The 26,775-nt window shown below is 39.0% G+C and overlaps 1 protein-coding gene across 1 annotated transcript in view; it reads left to right on the forward strand.

Moving 5' to 3' along the window:
• Window positions 1-239: 239 nt before the first annotated feature.
• WARS2 (tryptophanyl tRNA synthetase 2, mitochondrial) overlaps window positions 240-26,775 on the forward strand; it is an 85,254-nt gene continuing 58,718 nt past the window's right edge. The window contains exon 1 of the mRNA NM_001309323.1: window positions 240-336. Within this exon, the coding sequence (NP_001296252.1) occupies window positions 247-336 (90 nt within the window). The 5' untranslated portion in view covers window positions 240-246. The remainder of the gene's footprint in view (window positions 337-26,775) is intronic.

Genomic DNA, 26,775 nt, shown 5'->3' on the forward strand with positions numbered 1-26,775 from the left:
CCCCGAAGGAGATGCTCCCTCCAGGAAGCCTGAGGAAAGACTGGGTCGCCAGAGGAAATTCTAAAGCTAAGTCCCACCCGGTTCCCAACCCCACCTGCTCCGCAAACACCAGACTCCCTCTGGCAGCAGCAAAGCGGACAGCCCCAAAGGCATGGGAGCATGCGCAGCAAGAAAAAGCGGTACGAATCTGGGACTGGCTCTCTAAGCCGATGTCACTCAAGCCAAGACGGCTCCGCCCTTCTCAAGATGGCGCTGCACTCAACACGGAAGGCGCGTGGGTGCTGGAACTTCATCCGGGCACTTCATAAAGGACCCGACCCTGCTCCCGCTCCCCAGGTAACCAGAGCTGGCCTTTCTCTTGCCAGTTTCCCATCCCGTTAGGTCCTTCTCGTCCCCCTTCCCTCCTTCCATTTGCTTCCCTCTTCCCGTTTCCTCTGGACAGTACTAGGGGCCTCTCCTGTAAGGTCGACTTGCCTAAGACTGCCCTCCTACTCGGAGCGTGGCGACGTTCAAGGATGCGTGATGACGTAACGCGCCCCTGATGGGAGGAGCGCGCTGCTCCCGTCCCGCTTGGCCTTTCTCTTTCTCCCTGGTTTCGCAGCACAACAGGTGTTGCCCGGCAACACGGGAAGCCCAACGAGTAAGCTTATCGCAGCCCAGAGGGCGGTCTTTCCCTGACTGCCCACCTTCTCATTGTTCCGTTACTGTTTTACCCTCCTTTCCCTAACAGCAAGACACGGGGCCAGCGGCGAAGTTAGAGAAGACGGCTTGTTAGGAATTGGGCGGTTTAAGTCGATGCAGCCTCTTGACTCCTCTCCCGGGCACTGTGGGCCTTGAGCAAGTGTCAGTATATCTTCCGGTCTGGTTCCCCCTCATGCCCCAGTGTAGACCCGTGTGTAGCAGGTCTATGAAGGAATTACAACAAGCTGCCGAAATGCGTCGTCCTGCCCTGTGCTTGGAAGCACTGCTGTTAGCATTACTCTGTCGTGCTGAGAGCGTGGGCACGGCCTTCAACCTGTCCCGTCAATATTTGCAATTTTACCCTCATGGCAAAAGAAAAAATATATATATATATGTATATATTTTATAAATATATACATATATATATACGAGTGTTTGTGTGTGTATGTGTACCTGTTCACTCATGCAGACATTTACTAAACGTCTTCCTAGTGCAATCTCAGTGCCAGATACTTTGCCATACATCTCTAGGGAGATATCTTCTGGGAACTAGGGAGAAACTTGAGATTCTGTGATTATTAGGTGATTTCCTGGCATCCTTGCATGTTCATTGTCATAATGGGTAAGTGTGAGGATTTTGTATGGTAACTGGTGTATTGGAAAGAGCGCTAGACTGGAAGTTAGGAAACCAGAGGTCAAGAGATTTGTCTGCCACTTGCTAGCTGTGTGACATGACAAGACACTTAATCTCCCCGGGGTTTTATTTTTTTAGCAAAATGGGTGGAGGAAGTGTTGGACTGATTGACGCATTAATGTTCCTTCGAGCTTTGAAAAATCTTTGGCTCCATGATTATGAAGCCAAAGTAAAGCAATGAGATTAATTATGAAAACCAAGATTTAAGTTCAACTTGTTTTTCTAATCATCTCATAAATTCTGTCCTTAAGTTTTCTTCATTGATATGGGCCTCACAAGATTCTTGTAAGGATAAAGGATATATCAGAAAGTCCTTTGTAAAAACAGCTGTTTAAATGCTATTTTAAATTTCAAGCAGTAATGTTAGGTAAGAATTAATTCAAAATTACATAAATCCATCAAATGTTCCTCTCTTTGAAGTTTGAGGGTTTGATTCTGCCGAACTAGAATTGGTTGATTACTACATTTATAGCTAATAGTGTCACATTAAAACCTTTGGTACCAGAGTAACTAAGCCTTAGACCCAAACTTCCTCTCATTCCGAGCTCAAGAGTTGAGGATGTCGTGAGAAATAGAGAATCAAAGAGAAAAAGAAAACAAAGCCCCGTAACGATTGCCCAGGGAAGTTTAGGACACTAAATCATTATAAATGCTAAAGAAAAATTTCTTAAACCTCTACTGTTGTTTCAGTGGCATTTATGAATATGGTTATCTTAGAGTTAATCAACTGTTAATCTAGCGTGTTTCAAGATGTAGAATTTCCAGAACAGATTAGTGTTCCCAAACGTTTAATTTGGCTTTAAGTAGAATAAGAATTAAACGTAAGTGAAAGCAATTTTGTGTGTGTGTGTGTGAAGGAGATTAGCTCTGAGCTAACATTTATACCAGTCTTCCTCTATTTTATCTGAGATGTCACTTCAGTGTGGCTTGACAAGTGGTGATAGGTCTGTGCCTGGGATCTGAACCTGCAAACCCCAGGCCGCCAAAGTGAAGCACGTGAACTTAACCGCTATGCCACTGGGGCTGGCCCCTGAAAGCATTTTTTTTAAGTATGTTTGCATATAATTTTCAGTCATTAAACATGATAGCTTGAAAGACTAATGCAGTCTTTTGAAAGACCAATTGAGAGAAGATAAAAAATTGCATTCATAATGTAATTACAACATTATGTTTGTAAATAAATATTTATATAAATATATGCACAAGAAAAAAAAGACTGGAAGGAAATGACCATTCTTAACTTTTTTTGTTTTGCTTTGGTTTCTCTGAATAGTACATTAAAAGTGATTTAAATTTTCTTCTTTAAGCTTTCCATATTTTTTACATGTTCTAAATTGAAGATATATCACTTTTAGGCCCAGAATAAAGTTTTAAAGCATCACTCTCCATATAAATGCATAGTCATTAATATCATCTGTGATATTTTAGGTCTCTGAGAGAAATACGTGTCCCAGAGTGTGGTTCTTAAAATGGCCTTAGAAAAGGACTACTAAAAATTTATGGCTACTTTTCCTGTATGTATCTTCTTTTTCTCTTGAAGAGCTTCCTTTGAAGTCAAAGAGATTTTGTGAACACGTGCAGAAATATGTGAAGGAAGAATTGGATTCTTAAACCATATGTGTTAGACATTTTTATGGTATCTCATAACCTTTGTAGAAAACAAAAATTACTTCACGAGAGTAGAGTATAATAGAAAGAAATGTGTATTTATCATATGGATGATTCTATCAAAAACTAAGAAATAGCCAAGTTGCTGGTTATTTGTTTTAGCTGCTCAATTACTCCCTGAAGTGAGAAGCAAAAGTGGATGAGCCATGGCAGTGCTTTGTTGGGAACTGTGACTGCTGGAGTATTGTGATTCGTAGGTTGTTTTAGTGTTTTCTTAAAAAGCAAAATCTTGGGTAATAAGCTTGACATTGCGGACCTTTTGTTATCTCAAAGGCAAGCGTTCGCCCCTCAAGGCTAGATGCAGACTTGTTTAAAATAAAAACGGAAAACAGGAATAACGGTGTATCAAGCCATACTTATTCCAAGATGTCCACAATTTATATGAAAGTGGTTTATTTTGCCAGGTGTTGCTTGAACAAAAACTATCTGACGAGTCTGACAAGATGAGAGTAGTCACAGAGTCAGAGGAATGAAGATCTGACGTGTTATGTTTAAATGCTGATGGCATTAGGTAAATTTAAGTCTGTCATCATTGGCCAAACACAGAATCCATACTTCTTTAAGCACTAACTTATGATTGTATTTTGCAAAGAGTGAAATACTGATGGTTAGTAGGTTTTTGCAAGAATATTTGTAATTATTCAGTTGAAGTATAAAATGTCCACGTTTTATCACAGTTGAACACCGCGGTTTATTATTAGCTGTCCCAACCTGGGTTTGACCAGTCTTAGCATACTATTCCTACTGTTAAAGGCCACTGAGTCTAGCCATTAAATGAAGAAATCATGCCTTCAAAACAATAGGCAATGTATTAAATTTTTAATCTTGTATATAGTTCTCACAACAAGGCTTTTTAAAAAATTGCTCTCTTTTTCAAATTTTTTATTTAAAAATAATCTTAGATATACAAAGTTGCAAAATTAGTGCAGAGTATTCCTGTATATCCTTCACCAAGCTGCTTCTTACATAACACAATGGTCAAAGCCAAGAAATTAACTTGGTGCAATACTAGCTACAGACCTATTTCAAATTTTACCAGTTTTTCCACTAGTCTCTTCCTGGTCCAGGATCAAATCCAGGATGCCATATTGCATTTAGTTGTGTCTCCTCCCATCTATGGTACTTCCTTAGTCTTTCATGGCTTTGGCACTTTTGAAGAGAATTAGTCAATTATTTTGTAGAATGTCTCCCAATTTGGATTTGTCTGATGTTTTCTCATGATTAAAGTGAGGTTACGGATTTTGGCGAGAATACCGTAGAAGAGATATTGTTCATAACAAGGCTTTAAGGCAAGTGTGTTAGCACCTTATTTTAAATCATGAAGAAATAGACTAGTTAAGTAACTCGCCTAATGTCACGAAGGTAATTAATTGTGGGATTAGGATGGTAAAATATGGGGTTTCATTTCCATATTTTGCAATTAGTATTTGTTATTTTAGATTTCAGTGATCTTTCTTTTTTTGTATTGTGGTAACATTGGTTTATAACATATAAATTTCAGGTTTACATCATTGTATTTCGATTCTTGTGTAGATTACATCGTGTTCACCACCCAAAGACTAATTACAGTCCATGACCACACACATGTGCCTAATCACCCCTTTCCCTTTCTTCCCTTCCCCTCTAGTAACCACCAATCCAATCTCTCTCTATGTGATTGTTTGTTGTTGTTTTTATCTTCTATTTATGAGTGAGATCATACGGTATTTGACTTTCTCCCTCTGACTTACTTCACGTAGCATAATACCCTCAAGGTCCATCCATGTTGTCACAAATGACCAGATTTCATCGTTTCTTATGGCTGAGTAGTATTCTATTGTGTATGTATACCATATCTTCTTTATCCATTTGTCCCCTGGTGGGCACTTAGTTTGCTTCCACGTCTTGGCTATTGTGAATAATGCTGCAATGAACATAGGAATGCATGTGTCTTTAGGTATTCATGTTTTCTTGTTCTTTGGATAAATACTCAGCTGTAGAATAGCTGGATTGTATGGTATTTCTATTCTTAATTTTTTGAGAAATCTCCATACTGTTTTCCATAGTGGCTGCACCAGTTTGCACACCTACCAACAGTGTATGAAGGTTCCCTTCTCTCCACATCCTCCCCAACACTGTTGTTTCTTGTCTTGTTAATTTTAGCCATTCTGACAGGAGTGAGGTGATATCTCACTGTAGTTTTGATTGCATTTCCCTGATAGTTAATGATGTTGAACATCCTTTCATGTGCCTGTTGGCCATCTGTATATCTTCTTTAGAGAAATGTCTGTTCAGATCTTTTGCCCATTTTTTAATTGGGTGTTATTTTTTTGTTGAGATGTATGAGTTCTCTCTGTATTTTGGATATTAACCCGTTATCAGATACATGGTTTGCAAATATCTTCTCCCAATTGTTGCATTGTCTTTTTGTTTTTTTGATGGTTTCCTTTGCTGTGCAAAAGCTTTTTAGTTTGATGTAGTCCCATTTGTGTATTTTTTCTGTTGTTTCCATTGCCCAGTCAGACATGGTACTTGAAAATATGCTGCTAAGACCAATGTCAAAGAGCATATTGCCTATGTTTTCTTCTAGAAGTTTCATGGTTTCAGGTCTTACATTCAGGTCTTTAATCCATTTTGAGTTAGTTTTTGTGTATGGTGTAAGATAATGGTCTACTTTCATTCTTTTGCATGTGGCTGTCCAGTTTTCCCAACACCTTTTACTGAATAGACTTTCTTTTTTCCATTGTATGTTCTTGGCCCCCTTGTCGAAAATTTGCTGTCCATAGACAGTTTATTTCTGATCTCTTAATTCTGTTCTGTTGACCTGTGTGTCTCTTTTTGTGTCAGTACCATGCTGTTTTGGTTACTATAGCTTTATAGTACATTTTGAAATCAGAGATTGTGATACCTCCAGCTTTGTTCTTTTTTCTCAGGGTTCCTTTGGCTGTTCAGGGTCTTTTGTTCTATATAAATTTTAGGATTCTTTTTTTTTTCTTCAGGAAGATTAGCCCTAAGCTAACATCCACTGCCAATCCTCCCCGCTTTGCTGAGGAAGATTGGGCCTGAGATAACATCTGTGCCCATCTTCTTCTACTTTATATGTGGGATACCTGCCACAGCATGGGTTGATAAGTGGTGCCTAGGTCCACGCCTGGGATCTGAACCAGTGAACCCCAGGCTGCTGAAGCAGAGTGCGCGAACCCAACCACTACACCACAAGGCCGGCCCCTAAATTTTAGGATTCCTTGTTCTATTTCTGTGAAAAGTGTTGTTGGAACTTTGTTAGGGCTTGCACTGAATCTGTAGATGGGAAGTATGGACATTTTAACTATGTTAATTCTTGCAATCCAAGAGCCCGAAATATCTTTCCATTTCTTTGTGTCTTCCTCAGTTTCTTTCAACAATGCTTTATAGTTTTCAGTGTACAGATCTTTCACCTCTTGGGTTAAGTTTATTCCTAGGTATTTTAGTCTTTTTGTTGCAATTATAAATAGGATTGCATTCTTTTGTTTTTTTTTTTTGAAAGATTGGCACCTGAGCTAACATCTGTTGCCAATCTTCTTCTTCTTTTTTTTTTTATTCTTCTCCTCAAAGCCCCCCAGTACATAGTTGTATATTCTAGTCGTGAGTGCCCCTGGTTATGCTATGTGGGATGCCACCTCAGCATGGCCTGATGAGTGGTGCCATGTCCGCACCCGGGATCTGAACCGGAGAAACCCTGAGCCGCCGAGGTGGAATGCATGAACCCAACCACTCAGCCACAGGGCCGGCCCCCACGGGCCTGGCCCCGGGATTGTATTCTTAATTTCTCTTTCTGCTACTTCATTGTTAGTATATAGAAACGCAACTGATTTTTGTACGTCAATTTTGTATCCTGCAACTTTACCATATTCATTTACTATTTCTAAAAGAGTTTTGGTGGAGTCCTTAGGGCTTTCTACATATAAAATCACGTCATCTGCAAATAGTGATATTTTCACTTCTTCCTTTCCAATTTGGATCCCTTTTATTACTTTTTCTTGCCTGATTGCTCTGGCTAGGACTTCCAATACTATGTTAAATAAGAGTGGTGAAAGTGGGCATCCTTGTCTGCTTCCTGTTCTTAGAGGGATAACTTTCAGTTTTTCTCCATTGAGAATGATATTTGCTGTGGGTTTGTCATGTATGGCCTTTATTATGTTGAGATACTTTCCTCCCATATTCATTTTATTCAGAATTTTTATTATAAATGGATGCTGTGTCTTGTCAGATGCTTCCTCTGCATCTACTGAGATGATCACGTGATTTTTATTCTTCATTTTGTTAATGTGGTGTATACGCTGATTGATTTGTGGATGTTGAGCCATCCCTGTGTCCCTGGAATAAATCCCACTTGATCATGGTGTATGATCTTTTTAATGTATTGTCGTATTCAATTTGCTAGTATTTTGTTTAGGATTTTTGCATCACTGTTCGTCAGTGATATAGGCCTATAATTTTCGTTTTTTGTGTCGTCCTTGTCTGGTTTTGGTATCAGGGTAATGTTGGCTTCATAGGATGAGTTAGGAAGCTTCTCCTCCTCTTCAACTTTTTGGAAGAGTTTGAGAAGGATGGGTATTACGTCTTCTTTGAATGTTTGGTAGAATTCACCAGGGGAGCCATCTGGTCCTGGACTTTTATTTTGGGGGAAGTTTTTGGTTACTGTTTCGATCTCCTTACTGGTGATTGGTCTGTTCAAATTCTCTACTTCTTCTTGATTCAGTTTTGGAAGGTTGTATGATTCTAAGAATTTATCCATTTCTTCTAGATTATCCAATTTGTTGGCGTATAGCTTTTCATCGTATTCTCTTATAATCTTTTGTATTTCTGAGGTGTCCATTGTAATTACTCCTCTTTCATTTTTGATTTTATTTATTTGAGCCTTCTCTCTTTTTTTTTCTTGGTGAGTCTAGCTAAAGGTTTGTTAATTTTGTTTATCTTTTCAAAGAACGAGCTCTTGGTCTCATTGATTTTTTTTTTTCTATTGTGTTTTTAGTCTCTATTTCATTTATTTCTGCTCTGATTTTTATTATTTCCTTCCTTCTGCTGATTTTGGGCTTTGTTTGTTCTTCCTTTTCCATTTCCTTTAGGTGCACTGTTAGATTGTTTATTTGAGATTTTTCTTGTTTGTTGAGGTAGGCCTATATTGCTGTAAACTTCCCTCTTAGAACTGCTTTTGTTGTATTGGGTTTCTGTGATCTTAATGACCTTAAAAAGGGTAGTGTTCTCAGTGACTTTTCCCTTAGCTTTTCTCTGCCAGGTATTGTCCATCCAACATGCAGCCTGAGCTCATCAGCATGGAGAGCTATCAGGAGCTACTATAGCCATCTTGGAATTTTGCTAGATGATAACTGCCACTTTGATCAGGCTACTTCATCTCTCTCTGCTTTTCCTAAATGGTAAAGAAGTGTTGTGTGGATCCACCCTCAAGCCCCTTTTAAGCTCAATTAGTCTATGAATCCATTTGTTTAAAATGCTGTTTAGGTTGGTTATCCTTGTGAACTGATTTAGCTTATTAGAAATAATATTGTAATTTTTAAAAATATCTTTGAGTAGCTAATGAAAATTACTGGTGGTAACTGCTGAAAATATGGAGGAGAAAGAGTAGATAAATGTTGAGGATTTATGCTAGCAACTATTATGGCAGCCACAGCCAGGAAATGCTGACCCCAGATCCTTTCTCAGCATATCTGTTGCATGGCTGCAGCTTACAGAACTGTCTGCAGAGGCTTACACAAATGTATATATTTAAGCCTATATACATATGTATCCCTGTTTTTCAGAAAAAGAACTACCATTTAGCTAGTGCCTGCTGTGTGCTAAGGTGTTGTGCTATGTGCTATACATACTTTATCTTATTTATTTCTCAACAATCCTGTAAATATTATTCTACCCAGTTTATAAAGGAGGAAACTAAGGCTCTGAGAGCTTAGGTAACTTTCCCAAAGTCTTCAAGCTAGTAAATGGCGGTGCCAGGATTCAAACTCAGCCTTGCCTGTGCTTTTCCCACTTGACCAATAGTAGTCTCTTATCAAATAAAATCTTATATGAATCCCTGTTAGATGAAACAGACAAAAGGAGAGCTTTTCTGAATTAAGGAGTAAAAGAGTAGCTAAAGCTCTGCTTGCTTGACCCCCTTCCCCCGCGCACCACTTTCCCTCCACACACAACCTGGGACCCCCGCGATGGTGCCACACAGTCCTGGATTTCTTAAGATGAAGTTTGAAAAATACTTCAGCTTCCTTAAATATCCAAATGAGTTTGTTGGCTTAGATCACGTACAATGGATGATTTTTAAGGAGCTCCCCTGTAAATGAATAGTTTGGGAATATTTACTTTGATGTGTATGTATTTTATCAATAAAATGCAATGTTTTTTCTATTTATGTTAAGCAACATGAGCACTTGAGATACTAGCAGTCAAATTTTCTTTCCTTCCTTCCTTCCTTCCTCCCAAACACAGCTTGCTTCTGCATAATATGCTGGTCTTTGTGCACAAAGATGATACTATGGGTTCACTCTCAGTCACTATTATAACTCGCCTGGCCTCTCGCCTCCTCACAAAGAACCACTTACTAGTTCTGCTCTTGATTCTATTCTATCATCACCACTCAGTGTTCAGGAATTTCTCTTCTAGAGGCTGCCGCATGAGGCCTAAGGCTTCTTCCTGAAATTCCACAGGAGACATTTACTCATTTAGAGTAGAAGCTTCTCTGCCTGTGAGACACTAAATGCAGAAAGAGAATTTATAGGCACGAGGTGATGCATTGACTCCAGCTTGACTTAATTTAACTCTACTCAGGCATTTACAGTTTTCTCTCTATATCATTTCTTAGCAATACCCTATCTTTTATTCCCAGTTGGAGGTTAATACGTTTTCTTAACTTCCCTGCTTACTGAGTAAAGCAAGGTCATATCTAGGTCTTTGTTCCACCCCATCGTCTGAGTTCTATTGATCCTCTAATCATTTATCAAAGTTCATCTACAGTTCTTTTTTTCTCGGCACACAGTCTTCCTTGCATCTGTTGAACCTACTTCTGGTTGGCTAAGGAACTTCCTTTCTGACTACCTCTTTCTCTCCTAAAAAGCAGAGCCGAGCCACCCCGATTTCTAACCCTTGAGGATTCTCACAACTTCTGCTTCTCGAGCCCTTGCTGTCTAACCTGGGATGCTAACCATCATGCAGGGATGTAATTTTCTCCTTCGCATTCTGGTCCTGATTATCTGGCTGTGACTCATTATAGTGCCAGGCAACTAATTCTACTGTGGATGCAGCCCTGAATGACTTTGGTTATGTTGATTCTTATCAGGTTCTTAGGATGATAGTTGTAGACTTTTCATCAAGGTATTTGAAAGCATAGAATAAAATAACAGATCTCACCTAATAAAACATTACCAAATGGAATCTATTACTTTCATTAATAAGAATATCCTATTCTAATATAGCACTTTGTAGTTTCCAATATGCCTCATGTATTCTCATTTAATCTTGAGTACAACATACAAAGTTTCACTATTTAGCCATATAAAATTTTACTGACTGATTAAATTTTCATTGTTTTTACATTTTTTTTCCAGTTTTGTAGTGATGAGAAATCTAAATAAGTAAATAACAGTATTCCTTAAAGTTTTAGTTCAGTGGATATTATCTTCTTATTTGTACTAAAATTGGTTTAATGTTTAATTTATTTTGGGGCCCACTGTGATCATTTCAGTGGTTATTAAACATGGTGATGACCGGGGAGAGGTGGTACTAGTACATATTATTGGATGCTTACCATGTACCAAGCATGGTTTTAACCACTTGACATGTCTTAGCTCATTTAATTGTCACAACCCAATGAAGTCAGTGCTAATATTAGCCCCATTTTATAGATGAAGATACTGAGAGGTTAAATAACTCACCCAAAGTCACCTAGCTAGCAAGTGTTATTGCCAAGATGTAAACTCAGGTAGCCTGACTCCAAACTGTGCACTAACTGTAATAAAATGATGTTAAATTCTGAAACAAATTACCCATGTTAATATGCTGATAACTGCCTTGCAACTTTTAAATCAGTTCCATAAAAGCCACTTATATATCATTGCCATGGTGACATGCAGAGTGGAAATTATAAATCATCCTTTGTTGTTGCTGTTCCTACAGTCTTGTTTGGGTCAATGAATTATGAGATAGGAGCAAAGCTGTCTTGTAAATTTATCTCCATGTCTCTATTTGGCTACTGCCACTAGGATTACCCTGTTTAAAATAAAGGCTTTTAACACATGAGTCCCAAGGTGCATGTAGGAAGTTCTGTTTATACACAGTCTATAGCTGAAAGGTCAACCTGTGCACAGCCCTGCAGGCAGAGGGGAGGTGGTGAGTGCTGAAGCTGATGGATGACCAGGGGACCACTATCTAGGGTCTAGTTGGGATTTATGGCTAGAATACTTTATTCAAGTAGTAGCAGAGGTGCAAAGTGGGAAGATGGGAGAGATGAAAGTAATTGGTATTAAGGGCCATTTCTGCAAGGGATAAGTAAGAATTTTACTCTAAAGGATTCTCATTCCAAGGAGTTCTTCAAGGGTTCTATAATTCATTAATTAAAGAATTATAGAATTAAAGTAAATTATTACCAATTAGTACATTAATTAGGATGCTATTGAGGCTTTAAGATTAGCAATGTTGAACAAAGTCTACTTTATGTACCAAGCAAAGGGCTCCTCATGAACTTTTCCTTGTACTCCCTATGAACAGAGACTTTGCATGAAACATTCTGCTTTATATTCATTCACCCCCACTCTTTACTCTCTGTGTTACTTTGGACCCCTTTTGGGAAGCAGGAGAATATAACGGTGAAGGGAAATGGAGCTGTTTACTCAAATCCCTGATTTGGATTCCTGTTCTCCCAGGGGGAGAATGGTCTAAGCAGCCAGTTCATAAATTTGCTGGAAGAGAGAAGAGGTCTCTCGGGCTGGGGGTACAGGATGAAGGTAGAGTCCCAAGGGGGCTGTTAAGGACTAGACTATGTAGAGCCCCTGCCAGTTTGGGGGAGAGAGGCAGGTTAGCCCTCCATGGGCACTAGTTAACTGGCCATCTTGGTTGTGAAGGAAAACCGCTCTCTGCAGGCAACTTCGGCTTCTCCAATGACTGGCAACTTCCCAGCCACCCCCATGCCACCAAGCTGTGAAACTCAGTAACCCAGAGAAGCAAGTGTCTAGAGGATAAACAGCCACATGAACATTATACTTGTCATCTTAAGGTTGACTGCTCTTCACTAAGAGGAAGTGTGGCAAAGCAGAAGGTGTGTGACTATTTGGATCAGTCAGGCCTGGCTCTACCACATACTAATTATGTGATGCCAGGCAAGTTATTTGGCCTCATTAAACCTCAGTTTTCTCATTTGCAAAGTATTAATAGTAACATTCACAACGTAGGAATTTAATGTGGATTCAGGATCCTGCCATATATATGAAGTCCCTTGGCTAGTGCACAGCACCTATGGGTCCTCTATGCTTAATGATGATTATTTCAATGGTGTATATTTTTACCCAGCAACCTTTCTCTCCTCTACCCTTTTCAATCTTAATAATCCCTGGATTTCCCCTGTCTCCGCACTATCCTTCCTCTCCTTCGCCACAAAAAATCAGTCTGACTAGATGAATCTCCCAAAAGCAGCACTCTTAATTGTGTTGTTCCCTTGCTCGGAAACCTTTGGGGGCTTCTCGTAAAGTTTAGACTACTTATAGTCCCACATTCAAGACCTTCCACAGTCCAGATCCAAAACACTCCCTAGGCCATTCCTGTCTTACATGGATCCTTGCCTGGAGTTTGTAGAATTTCCAAGTTTGCTCAGAGCTATTCCCTTTTACTCCTTTGTTAAATCTACTGTCTCTTCTCAGAAAGGCCTTTCTTACCATTCTTGTCTGTATTTCACCATTCTTTAAAAAGGAAATAAAAAACAAACAGCAGCAACCACAAAACCCATATATAGGTTCCAGAAAACTGTACTCTGAAGCTGGAAATGATTGCTTCCATTTGAAATTTTATAGGACTTTGTACCTTTCTTATAGAAATGAACACATCCCTATATTTTGTCTTTGTTTGTAGGCATTTTCTTTAGGACAGATGGAGAGCATGCTCTTTTTTATTTAGATCTTTTGTGAACACTCCAGCAGGAGACAGTTTATAAGAAATGCCTTGATTCACAGGTATAGCCATAGGCTGCCACTCAGCAGGCAGACCTCACCAGGAGTATGTTCCTGGAGGCTACCCCCGATTGTGAAAGATGGGGCAGGAAGGATTCTTCCTGTTGAGGCTTGGCTATGATAACTGTAAGTGTGAGAAAATGAGTTATTACTTCAAGCTCTGGCGTAATAATTCCTGTAACAGAAAGAGCTCAGTAAGTATTTATTGAGTGAATGAATTCAGTGAAAAATAAAACCAATGAGACAAGACATAAGAAAGTGTGTACTGTTGGTATTTACATATTGTTGAATTTAAATCATACATTTTTGTGTATATTTTTATGTATTTAGTTACAGAAGATGTTCAATGTTTGCTGCACTTAATAAGTGATCTTCTTATTGCCCTAAGTATCCAGATGTTTATAAGTGATTGGGAGATAATACTGATTTTATTTCAGTGATTTTCCAAGTAGGCTATTAATTTCCAACTTGTCGCTATAACTGACTTTTATTGCCACTCTAGTCCGAATTTTATTTTTCACAGGTGTAGCTAATTATACCAGGGGTTTCTACCTCTGTATATTATACTAAAGTTTGTTACCTCTTTATATAGAAAAGTGTAGACATAGTCAGGATGAAGATGAAAAGATTTTATTTTGAGGATAGTTTTGCCTCAAGAGATCGTCTGGTTCATAAATGTGCTATATTATCTATACAACTCACGTTGTGTTTTTTGCTATTGTAATCAAGAGTATGCTTGCTTCAACTCATGAAGGAAATAAAAAGCTCATTTATTCTATCAACATTGCCATCTTTCTTAATTGACCATTTTAAGTCCCTTTAAAGCAACAAGTTAAACTATGCCTAGCACCGTTGCTATACAGATTTTGGTATGTTCTGCATAGGTGTAGAAAAGAGCCTCAAGTCTCACCACACTGTTACCTTATGCAGACAGTAAGGCCATTTGTAAGCTTCCAGTCTGATGCTGGTGCATTTTTCTTTGCACCATGATAGAAGTGGAGTAGTGTGATTTAAGCAGAATTTATATCTACATTACAAAGAACTTATCTTTTCTTCTTTTAAAGTGGGTAGTGGCATTTTAGTAGTTGATAAGGAAAGTTTTATTGTTATACTTGCTTACCAATTTATCATTTACATGTTTAATTTTATTTTTTTAAAGATTTTATTTCCTTTTTCTCCCCAAAACCCCCCAGTACATAGTTGCATATTTTTAGTTATGGGTCCTTCTGGTTGTAGCATGTGGGACTCCACCACAGCATGGCCTGAGGAGCGGTGCCATCTCTGCGCAGGGGACCCAAACCGGTGAAACCCTGGGCCGCCCAAGCAGAGCGCACAAACCTAACCACTCGGCCACGGGGCCAGCCCATCATTTACGTGTTTAATAAAACCTGAAATCAACCTAGCATAATCATAGAACTATCACAGAATGTCATCTCTGTTAGAAGAAGTTTGATTGCCATGTCTTCCTGATAAGTCATTGACTATAGTGGCCAGACATCTTGTTAAATCAAGGACCAGTTGTACCCATAAATCTTTAAAATGTCTTGGAAATTCCATCATTTCAGCATCCACATGACATCTCCCACATTGTTTTTTATATTCTAAAATGTAACAGAAATTCTTTAGCAGACCATGTGTCCTTAATTTTGATTGGGAATATATTAACATATCTATGACTCAAATAGAGACACAGCTTATCCTCTCATCTTATTTTTCTGTCTAAAGAGCAGACTTTTTGGTCAAGCTTCCATGATACCTGTCTTCTTGAAAGTGAAATGCCCGCCTTTACACTAACCATGTGGAGATAGGGTCATCCAGCTTCCATTTGGAGCACATGTTAGAAGGGATGGGGAGAGAGAGGAGTGGCCCTTCAAAAAGGAGTAACAAAGCCACGATCACTGGTGGGATTACTGTCAGCTGAAGAGCACTTTAATTTGTGTTTAATATAGAGAGATCATCAAAAAAAGCATGTAAAGTGGGAAAAAATAATTCTTAAAAATCAGGGGTTTTTAACCCTCTGTAGGCTCCAACTCTGAGAGAGAGAGACCAGAGTTGAAGAATCCAAAAAAAGAGATAGAGATGGGAGAAGATTCATTAGAGTGTGCATCTAAGGATTCCAAAGGGGTGGAGAATTTCAAAGAAGAAATGAAGAGCAAGATAGTGGTATAGTGTGATCAAGACTAAAAATTATCCATTAGAGTTTACGGTTGATATGTCACTAATAATATTAGCAACAACAGCTTTAGAGGAGTTATTGGTGCAGAAGATTAGTTATAGTGAGACGAAAGGTAAGGAAGTAAGGATTGCTTTTTGAGGAGCTGAATGAAAAGGAGGTGTCAGGGAGGATGAAAGGAGCTATAATTTTGCCTGCCCAAGCAAATTTCTTGGAGGTAGCGTCTTTTAGAATGGAAGAGACTTGAGCATGATTATAGGAGCCAGTAAAGATGGAGAGGCTGAAGATACAGGAAAGAGATGGAAAGAAATGCAAGAAATGCAATCCAATACAAATGACAACACTAGGAGCAATAGATCAACTCTGAGACTGGTATAGATGCCTGTGGGTCTAGATGAGTGTGCTGGGAATGTGATGGGAAATTCAGGAACTCCAAAACCTGGTGGGTATAATTTTCTCAGGGGGCTTAAGTCCCGAGGAGATGGGATAGGTTAGTGGTTTAGTGCATGGCCTCTAAAGCCAGACTTCCTGGGTTCAAATCCAAATTCTTACGCTTGGTAACTGGATGTCCATGGGCAAGTTACTGAACTTCTCTGTAACTCATTTTCTTCATCTGTAAGATGAGTTAAAAGTTAAAAGCTTGAACTCTGTAGCCAATCTGCCAGGGTTTGCGGTTAGTAAGCTCTACCACTAACTAGCACTGTGTGCATGGCAAGTCACTTAACTTTTCTGTGCCTTAATTTCTTAGAGACAATAATAGTATCTGCCTCAGGGGATTACTGTGAGCTTTGAATGAGTTAATATTTATAAGTGTCTAGAAGAGTGCCAGGCTCATTATAAGCACCATATAAGTTTAAAAAAAAAAGGGTTCAATAAGCAGTGTTGAGAGTTGAGACCCTAACTGAGATTAGAAACTATAACTTAGATTTATGGGTAGATTCTATGTTGTTTTAAAATTTTTCACCAGGAGTGCTCAGCTACTGAGGTGTATGAGTGAAGAATGAGCTCTCTAGCCTGGATTCACGATTGGAGTTTTTGTGTGGCTGTTGGGACATAATGGCAAGGGGAGTTGGGGTTGCTAATGAGAGCATGGTCCAAGTGATGGACCTTGGGTCAGGCTGGGTAGGGAAGAAGAGAAGACAGATAGGGACTGCTGCAGGAAAAATGCAAAAATCAGAGGTTCTGATTTCTAAATGAGATTGGAGAGCAGGTATAGTGGGAATAAAAGCATGAAAGATTTGAAAGGTGGAAGGTTGCAGATTGAATAGAATATTGACATTTATGATTTCAACAACAGAGGAATTCTGGGTGATGACAAGGTCCAGGGTGTGACCATTGGCATAGGTGGTTGAGGTTGAAGAGATCAAACAGATGTATTGAATGCTAGAGTATTGGATGGGTAATCTACCTAATAAATGAACTATCTTGGATAATGGAAATTAAGATGGAGAGCCAGCTTTATAAGCCTTTAATCAATTTAGGAGAGTATTCAAGAGGTAGGAAGAATACAACAAAGTGCTGAATGAGCGTGAACATCTGCTCTTCTCCCATTTGTGTCTTGTAAGACATTTTGGACCATTTGTACCTAGTGTCTCCTGAACTATTAAAAAATTCTGTTCAGTGAAGTATTATTTGGATATGTCACCTGGTGAACTCTGTCCTCATCTCTAATTCATGGGAGTAATAAAATCATGAATATTTTATATGTATTGATGTATTCAACAAATACTGAGCATTTACTATATGCTAGGTGTTAGAGATAGACCAATGAAGAACACACACAAAAATCTTACATTCCAGAGGGAGAGACAAATAATAAAGTTATTAAAATATATAGTATGTTAGATGATAATAAATGATATGGCAAAAAAAATCAAGCAGGGACTGGAGGTGGTGACTGCCATGGGATATTGCAATTTTAAATTGGGTGGTCAGTGAAGGCCTCCAAGAAGGTGACATTTGAGGAGAGACCTGAAGGTCGTGAGAACACGGTCAAGGTGAATATCTAGAGGAAGAGGGTGCCAGGCAGAGGAAACAGGCGTGGAAAGGCCATAGGTAGAGGCTAACCTGCCATCGATGAAAACCAGCAAAGAGGCCAAGAAGAAGACTGAGAATTTTCTTTATTTAACAAATACTATATAGTACTTACTTTGTGTTAGGTGCTTTTCTAAATACTTTGAAAATTTTAACTCATTTAATTTTCATAACAACCCAGTGCTATATAAACCAGTGCTATTATTAGACCCATTTTACAGATGAGCGTCTGTAAAACAGATGTTAAGTAACTTGGCACACGAGCGACAAAATGCACATAGCTAAAAACGGGAGGGAGCCAGGGAGCTAACCTTGGGTTGGTTATGCGTTATGCTGCCCATTGTAGTAGTAGGATGTGAAGTCAGAGGGCTAATAGGAGAGTGAAAGTGGGGAAGTCAATTGTGTAGAACCTTCAAAACAATTATAAAGACTTTGTCTTTTACACAGATTGAGTTGGAAAGCCATTGGAAGGCTTTTCTTGGAGGCATGACATGATCTGACATATGTTTTAAAGGCTCCCTGTGGCTGTTGTGTTAAAAATAGAATACAGGAGCAAGGATAGAAGCAAGAAGACCAGTTAGGAGGCTAGTACAAGATCTGAGCAAGAGATGATAGTGGCATGGTAGAGGATATGTAGTCAAGATGGTGCCATGAGACATGGAGATTCTAGTTATTTATTTTGAAGGGTGTAGAGCCAACAAGTTTTTTTTTTTTTTACTGACTACATGTAAGATGAAAGAAAGAAAAGAGTCAATATTGATTCTCAGGTTTTTGGTCAGAGCAACTGGGAGAATGAATTTGCCACTTACTGAGCTGGTAAATACTGCAGAAGGAAAAAGACTTTGGGGGGAAGATTGAATTGAGTTTTAGACATATGGAGTTTAGATGCCTAGTGAACATCTAAGTAGAGATGTCAGGTAGGCAGTTAGACATACGAAACCAAAGCTAAAGAGAGGTGTAGATAGAGATATAAATTTGTGAGTCTTCAGTATACACTGTCCTTAAAGCTATGAGATTAGGTGTGATCATCTAAGCAGTGTTTTTAGAAAGAGAAAAGAAGAGGTCCAAGTACCGAACCTGTGAGCATTCCAACATTAAGAGATTAAGATGAGGGGCCAGTCTGGTGGCATAGTGGTTAAGTTCCTGTGCCCTGCCTTGGTGGCCTGAGGTTTACGGGTTCGGATCCCAGTTGCAAGATCCTACACACCATTCTTCAAGCCATGCTGTGGCGGCATCCCACATACAAAAATAGAGGAAGATTGGCACAGATGTTAGCTCAGGGCCAATCTTCCTCACCAAAAAAAAAAAAAAATATATATATATATATATATATACATATATGTATGTATTACTTTTAAAAAAAGAGATTAGGATGATGTGAAGAACTAGCTAAGATAGTAGTAGCCAGATAGGTAGAAGGAAAAGTAGAAAAAGGTGACATCCTGGAAGCCAAGTGAGGAAAATATTTCATAGATCAATTCACCTGCATCTGTGTACATGCACATACACACACACACAAGTACATGCACATGCACACACATACACCCTGCATATCATATATGAAGATAGAATGATCAGGAGTACCAGTTACTTTTCTTCACTGTTTACCATATTCTCTACTCACAGGCAAACTTAATTGGGAAGCTAAATGATTAAATAAGGTGGCTTGATGGGTATGGAATCAGAGCAAGGGGAGTTCACTGGATTACCTCATTGGCTGTAATCAAGCTATAATAACCCAAAGCTCCATCTCCATTATGGGATATACGTGCTCCTTGGGCAATATATTCCTGGCCTCTGTCACAGCACCATTGCCCTTGGACAGCTCTTTAAACACATGGCCAAGGTTTTCCCAATACAGCTGTTTTTTTCTAAGCTTCCACTCCTCGAGGGGGCATATTCTTTCTTTAGATATATTAATGTACCTCATCGTGTTTCTATTAAGTCTTGTCCTCAGTATTCTTATACTTTTTTGAGGGATCACTATTTCCCTTGATTAAAATGTGGACCTTTTACCTAGAAAAATATGTACATAAACTCTCAAAACTTTGTGTCAAATTTCAGGAGTCCTGAACCCAAGGTGAGAACTACTTTAAGTTGACCTATCTCTGTTGACTAACTCACAGAAGGTAGATTTATTCCCTTCTTTCAAATACTGAGCCCTCCTCTTCGTTGTTGCCTCCTCTACCACTCACTAATTACCAAGCTGGTGTTACAGTCTGCACCGTAGGACTTCTATGTGAAATTGTTTCATAATGAGGTATTTCTGGTGCTTCAGAAAGTAAAACCTCTCATCGGACAAGTGAGGTGGACCTTCATACCATATTCCTTCCTGTAAAAATGGCTTTATAGTGAAGTTCTAGTGGATGCTTATACAATAACTCAAATGTGTAAGGCTCATGCTAGCCAATTCTGAAATTCAGCCTTTAGTGAGGGTGTGAGAATCTTACTAGAAGATAATGCTGCTTAAACATTTAGGAATATATCCATTTTATTAAAGTTTTGGAGGAAATAGAGGAAGATTGAAAATATTTGATTGAAGGGTGAAAAAAAGCTGTCTAGAATATTAAAAGCAACACCCATCTGAACTTCACAGAAAGTGTCACGAGAGTGTCAATGATTAGAACTGATCAGATATTTGGCTGTCCTTTTCAACCAGACAATGGATTTGAACCAGATTACCACATCCATGGTTTAGTTTTGAAGAGAAAGGAAAAAAAGCCAATTATTTGTCTCTTTGTTCAAAGGCCTTTTTTGTATTGTAGATCCCTGAAAAGCTAGTCGAAAAGCCAGCCTTTCACATCCATTAAGGTTAGCCCTGAAACTGTTGAATTTGATCTCTTCCATTTGCCATCTGGATACAGTAGAGAAAAAGCTATTCTGCATTGGGTTGCTGGACACCATCCAGAAAATAATATGTCAGGGGCATCAAAGGCTTGAGGCACTTGGTCCAGTCTGTCTAATGATCACAGGCAGGGTCTGCTCTCCAGTTTTGTAGTATGTTTTATTTTTGCAATGACAATATATATCCCAGTAAAATAGATCACAAGGATTACTGCCAACTTGTCAAAGCTAGGATTCTTCCATCATAGACTTCAAAAAAGGACCAGATTTTAATTGGGCAAAGCTTGATTTCCAAAGCTGAGGAAGCTTCACCTCATCCCAATCTATCCTCTTTCTTATGGAGAGCGCTTAATGCAAGGAGGATTTTAATTTATACATCGTTTCATCCCACATCCAAATGCCAAATTTAAAGTCTCCTTAAAATTGACCTCATTTAAGGTTGTACTCCTTATCCTCTGTATAAGTGGGCCCAGTATCTGGCCAGCTAATGACCAAGCTGGCAGCTTTCCAGAAATCTGACAACCACATCTCATTATTCACATCAACTGGAGCCAATTGTGGCTGGATTTTTTTCTTTTTATTCTGTTATTTTAAAATGTAGATAGGAAGCAACAGCAAGCAATGGCATGTCATTTGGTCTCCTCTGGGATCAGGGAGGAGTCTTGCATAATGGGACCTGTAATATCAGGGAGCATATGGCTGTGTTTTAAGGTCGCTGGAGGCCATCTAACTCTAAGCTCTGATAAAGCAAGCTTTGGTTTGGGTCTTTGCAGGACATACTTAGGGATGAATTTATAGCTTCTGCAGTAGTTTGTAGGGCAATTGCTATTTTAGGGATGGGATGACAGAGAGAGTTGCCAGACCCTAACCATGGACATTACTTTTCCTTGTGGACAGGAATGGTCCCTAAGCTGCACCCTAAATACTAGGGCAACTCCCAGCTCTCCCACGCTGACCTAGGAAGCTGGAGAACCCTCGCTGGGTTCTTGCCGTCTTAGTAAAGGAGGTGTCATGTATAGCACAGCACCCCGGTTTTGTACCTTGTTCTGGTTATGCAGTAGATCCAAAGTTATTATTCATTCTGCTCCAAACTGGTACTGTCCGCACTCCCATCTTATCATTCAGGGACTTTATTCTCAGAATCTTTCTGTTCTTTTGTCCCTTCAGATCTCCTGGTATTAAGAACAACAAGTAGTTCTAGATTAAGAAAAGCAAACAAAATCCCCTCCAAACCATAAATCAAGCAGTGTTGACGATTCTTAGCATCAGTATCCCTGCTAAGCTTAGTGCACATACTCATAGCTTCTCTTTGGCCTTTTTCAAGGTAGCTTATCCCTTTCTATAGTGGGTGACTGCTGCTTATAGCTCTGGAATCTGGCCCAAGCTCAGGAATGTCATATTTGGGCCCATATTTGCTGTTTCAGCGGCCCCCCCCCAGGAATCTGTACCTTCCTGCTTTTGCCTCCTCATCTGACTGTTCCCATAATTTTGAGATAGTTCAGGTCTCCCGATTTAAAACTGAACGACCAGCATGGTGTGTTAGAGAGGCTTAGGAGCCCATGTTAGGAGTCCCGGATTAGATGTGATAAATGAACATCAAGATTCCAGATTTAATGGCACATGCTTTGACTTCAGTAAAAGAGTTTGGAGAGAAAGGATGACAGGGACAGACACTGCTTGAAAATGAAAAGAAAAAGACTTGCAGTCTTTTATTTTTCTATGAGAATAAAAAGGAAACTGGTGATGAAACAATATACATAATAATAATATATAATGCTTTATATAATTTAATAATGTATAGTATAATTAATTTAGTAGTTATCTATTGAGCAAATGTAGTATGCAGAGGAAGACTCCTTAAGATGAGGCTAGTAAAATATGGCTTGTTTACTGGAAGATTTTCTTTATTATCCTTCATAAAAAATAGCATGGGTCGGGGCTGGCCCTGTTGCCGAGTGGTTAAGTTCGTGCGCTCCGCTGCAGGCGGCCCAGTGTTTCGTTGGTTCGAATCCTGGGTGTGGACATGGCACTGCTCACCAAACCACGCTGAGGCAGCGTCCCACATGCCACAACTAGAAGGACCCACAACGAAGAATATACAACTATGTACTGGGGGGCTTTGGGGAGAAAAAGGAAAAAAATAAAATCTTTAAAAAAAAATAGCATGGGTCTTGTTTTGATTTTAAATCAGTGAACTAATAGTCCAAATTGGTTATTTCCCAGTAAGGGAAACTTGAAATGATTCTGGTACTAAAACATACATTTCCTCTCAGCTTATCAGGTAACATTAGCAGTTTGCTGTTTCTTCATTCCTACTGGGGCCACTAGTGGGACCAAAGCATTTTTCTTCATGTTGCTTTTGGTTGTTAGGCACTGTCACAGCAGAAGCCCTGGCCCCTTGAACCATGGCAGCAGCAGGTGAGCGAAGGAGGAAGTAGATTTCAAAATATTTTGTTTTAAGAGGTTATTTGTCGTGTTGAAGTCATCACACAACATCTGATATTGATTTTGAGATTCTTAATCTATTCTTTTTAAAGATTCAGATTAAAAAAACATAAACACATTTCCACTTGGTTTTCCCATAACTCCTATTCCGTAACTCAAAACATCCTGATCCTGTGGCGTTCTGCTGTTTCTGCCCCTGTGGATTAGGCGTGGGGGCCTGGTGGGGTGTACACAGTGCTTGTCTTCCAGAAAAGAGGAAATGACACTGTATGGTAGGTTAGACACACTCTACCTAAGGACAGAACTAGTCAAAAATCAAACTGAATTTGTACCCTGAGCTCCCTGCATATTTGTGAATGCCTGTTTAACAGCACATTGTTAAAATAAGATGTCTGGAAATTATCACATAAAATCCACTCTTAAGTAATCTTAAGGTAAAATTACTTGCATTCTAAAGAGAGTTGGGCAACTTTCTAAGGGGTTCGTAAAAATAATTTTTTCAGCACATTTTATTCTGAGAGTATTTTATTATAGATTCAACTAAAATTACAATACATTAAGAATTTGGAAAAGTGTTCTGATAATTGTAGATATCGTTGACTGAAACATGGCTAGCATTTGCACAGATAACCTGGGAAAGGATAATTTGAAAATACCCTGCTAGTCTTGGTAAGTGTTCTTCTCTCATCCTCCTCTCCCCTGGGGCTTCTGAGTGCCACGGAATTTAAGCCCAGACTTCCAGCTCCCACATTCTGTAAGCTGCCTATAGATAGTGTTCATTTCTACTCATTCATATACGTATATTAAAACTCCACCCTGTTGATGTTAGAAATAAAATCATGGTTCTTGCCCTTGAGGATTTTACTGGCTGGTGAGGGTAGTAGACTTGTAGAAAAAGTAAATTACAATACAACCACATGCTATAATAGATGGAGAAGAAAGCATTGGAGGCACTTATAGGAGCTAGTAACTCACCTTGGGAAGGTGGAGAAGACTTCACACATATGGAGACATCTGCACTCGGTCACGAAAGATAAAGTGAAATTTGTCAGTTGGAGGCACACCAGGCAGAGAACTGAATGTGCAAAGGGTTAGAATTTAGAAAGAGTGTGCCTTCTTCAGGGAACTAAGAGAAGTACACCGTTCATGGAATGGGATGGTGGAAGCAAAGAACCAACGAAGTGGACTTGGACCCTGTTCACTCAGCAGTGCTGGTGCCGTGGCGGCCAGCAAAAAAGGTAAAATGGCTAGAAACATGAGGGCACTTGCCAAATACTTTTTTCCATAAATTATCTGATAGGTCATTGGGCTATTTTTTCTGCAATAGTTTTTTTTTTTAAATTCTCGTCAAGATGGAAAATAAACAAAGAAAATCACTTTAGTATAACTGAACTGTTGACATTTCAATAGCATCATCTTTACCAGCTGAGGTTCTGTCTGTCTACACAATGCAACTCTGTTCTACTTGGTACCCTTACTTCTCTCTCTTCATCCCTGTTTGGTGAAAGCAAACATGAGCATTTGCGGTTCCTTTCTCAGTAACTATGATTATTTGATAGTAATATCAAAACAAAAGTCAGTGTTATTTTTCACAAAGATGTCAAAGAGTTTACTGATTTTGGCAAGCAGTCGTGTCACTTGTGGCGCCAAGTATTTTATCATTAATAATTGTTCAGTATACAGTAATTTGTCATCTAGGTAGATGAAAAATAAAGTACTTTCAAAATGCACTTTCAAACCATGTGATTGAAAATAAGAGTAATATTCTATTATTCACACTAATTATTTTACCTATGAAAATTTAGTCATAGAGGAGAATTATGTACAACATAAGAAATTTCCAATTGGAGAGGGGAGGGGAGTTTTAAAAACTCAGAGGTAAACTGCATTTAAAATCATTACAGTTTGAGTGTGAGTGCTGATTGTGTGGTGCAGCTGTTGAAAAATTGTCATTTTTGACTCAAAGCATATTTATAAAAATAAAAAATATCCATGTAAAGATATAAATATATAAAAATAAAACCAGAGTTAAAAGTTTGTTGGAAAACAGTTTTTACTGCAAAAGAGACACAATAAATATTCACTGGTGAATTAAGGCAGATTTTTGGAGTTATTGGAAATAAAACTAAAATATAAAAGAGAATAACTATTTTGGTTTATACAGTCACAACTTGATTTGTGCAAGAATGCACAAATTCCAAATGAAATAATTGGAGTTAGAAACAAAATGATGATGCTGCATTACCTTATAAACGAGATATATGCTTCTTCAGCTTATTCCACAATACGGGATGAGGGAATTTAGTAGCAGACTGAAAAAAAGTCATCAGTTCATGTAAACAATCAGGAAAGGAAAGCCTACCTTAACTGAAGATATTCTATAGAGTTATTTTATACACACACGATTTTGCCACTAACCATGAGTAGAATATTAGCTGTGATGGAGAAGTTTTTGTTTTTGTTTTGCTGAGGAAGATTCACCCTGAGCTAACATCTGTGCCAATCCTCCTCTAGTTTTTTGTATGTGGGATACCTCCACAATGTGGCTGATAGGTGGAGTAAATCTGTGCCCGGAATCTGAAGCCGCAAAGCTGGAGCAGAGTGCCTGGAACTTTAACCACTTGGCCACGCGGCCGGCCCATGATGGCAAAGTTTTAGAGGAAGAGCTAAGTACTCAACTGTACAAAATTCTAAGGTATATTAGTAAGTATGAGGAGGTGAAAGCTCTGAAATGCCCCCAGTACTGACACTTTGACAACACAGTCTCTGCAACTGTGTATAGATTGCCAGTTTTTTCAGAACCTGTGTAAGAGGCCCAAAGATGTGACATGAAGGAAGCTATGTGGTATGTCAAAAATATGTTGGACTATTTGTTCTCTAACATTAGGGGCTGTCATCAAAGTCTTCCAGAGATTATCCAGATAATCTTTCAAACCTAAAGAGAGGATAGTGAATTAATGATTCGTCGACACTGGTTTCCAAATGTGAATTTTTCCCCAAGTTTATTTATTACATACAAAGCATTTTAAGAATTCTTTCTGAAGAGCTTCAAAGAAAAATTATAGACATGTTTACTTGGTTTTGAAAAGTAAAAGAAATAGTTCACTGTTTATTGTCTAAGAAAACTTATATCTCAAAACCATTTGGGCTGGGGAAATTATGCCAAAAACAATCTTTCAAGGTTTCAAAGGGAGAAAATAAAGTCCTTTCAGAGGAAAATGAGAGATCATAGCAATTCAATAGTGCACGTCATACTACTTCTTCAGAAAAATGGTACACAATATTTTTACCAAAGGAAATAGTATTGTCAAGTTTAAATTTACATTTTTCTGAGTGATTGCAGCATAGTGAGAACTTCAGAGCTGCTGTTTAAGTGGAAGAAATAAATGGAGCAAAGCCAGCCACGTGCAATAATTGTATGGAATCAATGCAGATGTGATCCCAGAACTTTGATTTTCTAGAACAACGTAACAGCAACTTCATCTATGATTACACCCCCTTAGTTGGCTTTGGTTCTTTGTTTACTTGACATGGTCTATCCAAAAATGCTTACTGCAGCTCAGCACCACTACCTATGTGTAGTTGTGGTTTGGCCAATCACAGTAGCAGATGCTGAATCCTTGTGTTCCACTCTGCCTTGCCCCAGCGTGGGCTTGTGCAGCTCTGGAGAAGCAGCTCAGTGGCTGGGCAGAATATGGATCCTGAAAGACTCACTGTATCAGTTTACTGCATTAGCCAAGTGCATTAGCTCCGTAAGGCTGCCCTAAAGAAGCGCCACAAACTGGAGAGCTTAAAACAGCAGAAATATATTCTCTCACAATTCTGGTAGCTGGAAGTCTGAAGTCAAGGTGCCAGCAGGGCCATGCTCCCTCTGAAGACTCTAGGGAAGAATCCTTCCTTGACTCTTCTAGCTTCTGGTGGCTCCCTGCTATTCCTGGCGTCCCTTGTCTTGAGCTGTATCACTCCCATCTCTGCCTCCATCATCACACAGCCTTCTTCCCTCTGTGCCTCTGTGTGTCTTTCCTCTTCTTATAAGGACACCAGCCATTGGA

Source organism: Equus caballus, chromosome 5, assembly GCF_041296265.1.
Source record: "Equus caballus isolate H_3958 breed thoroughbred chromosome 5, TB-T2T, whole genome shotgun sequence".
In the NCBI taxonomy this organism is placed as follows: domain Eukaryota; kingdom Metazoa; phylum Chordata; class Mammalia; order Perissodactyla; family Equidae; genus Equus; species Equus caballus.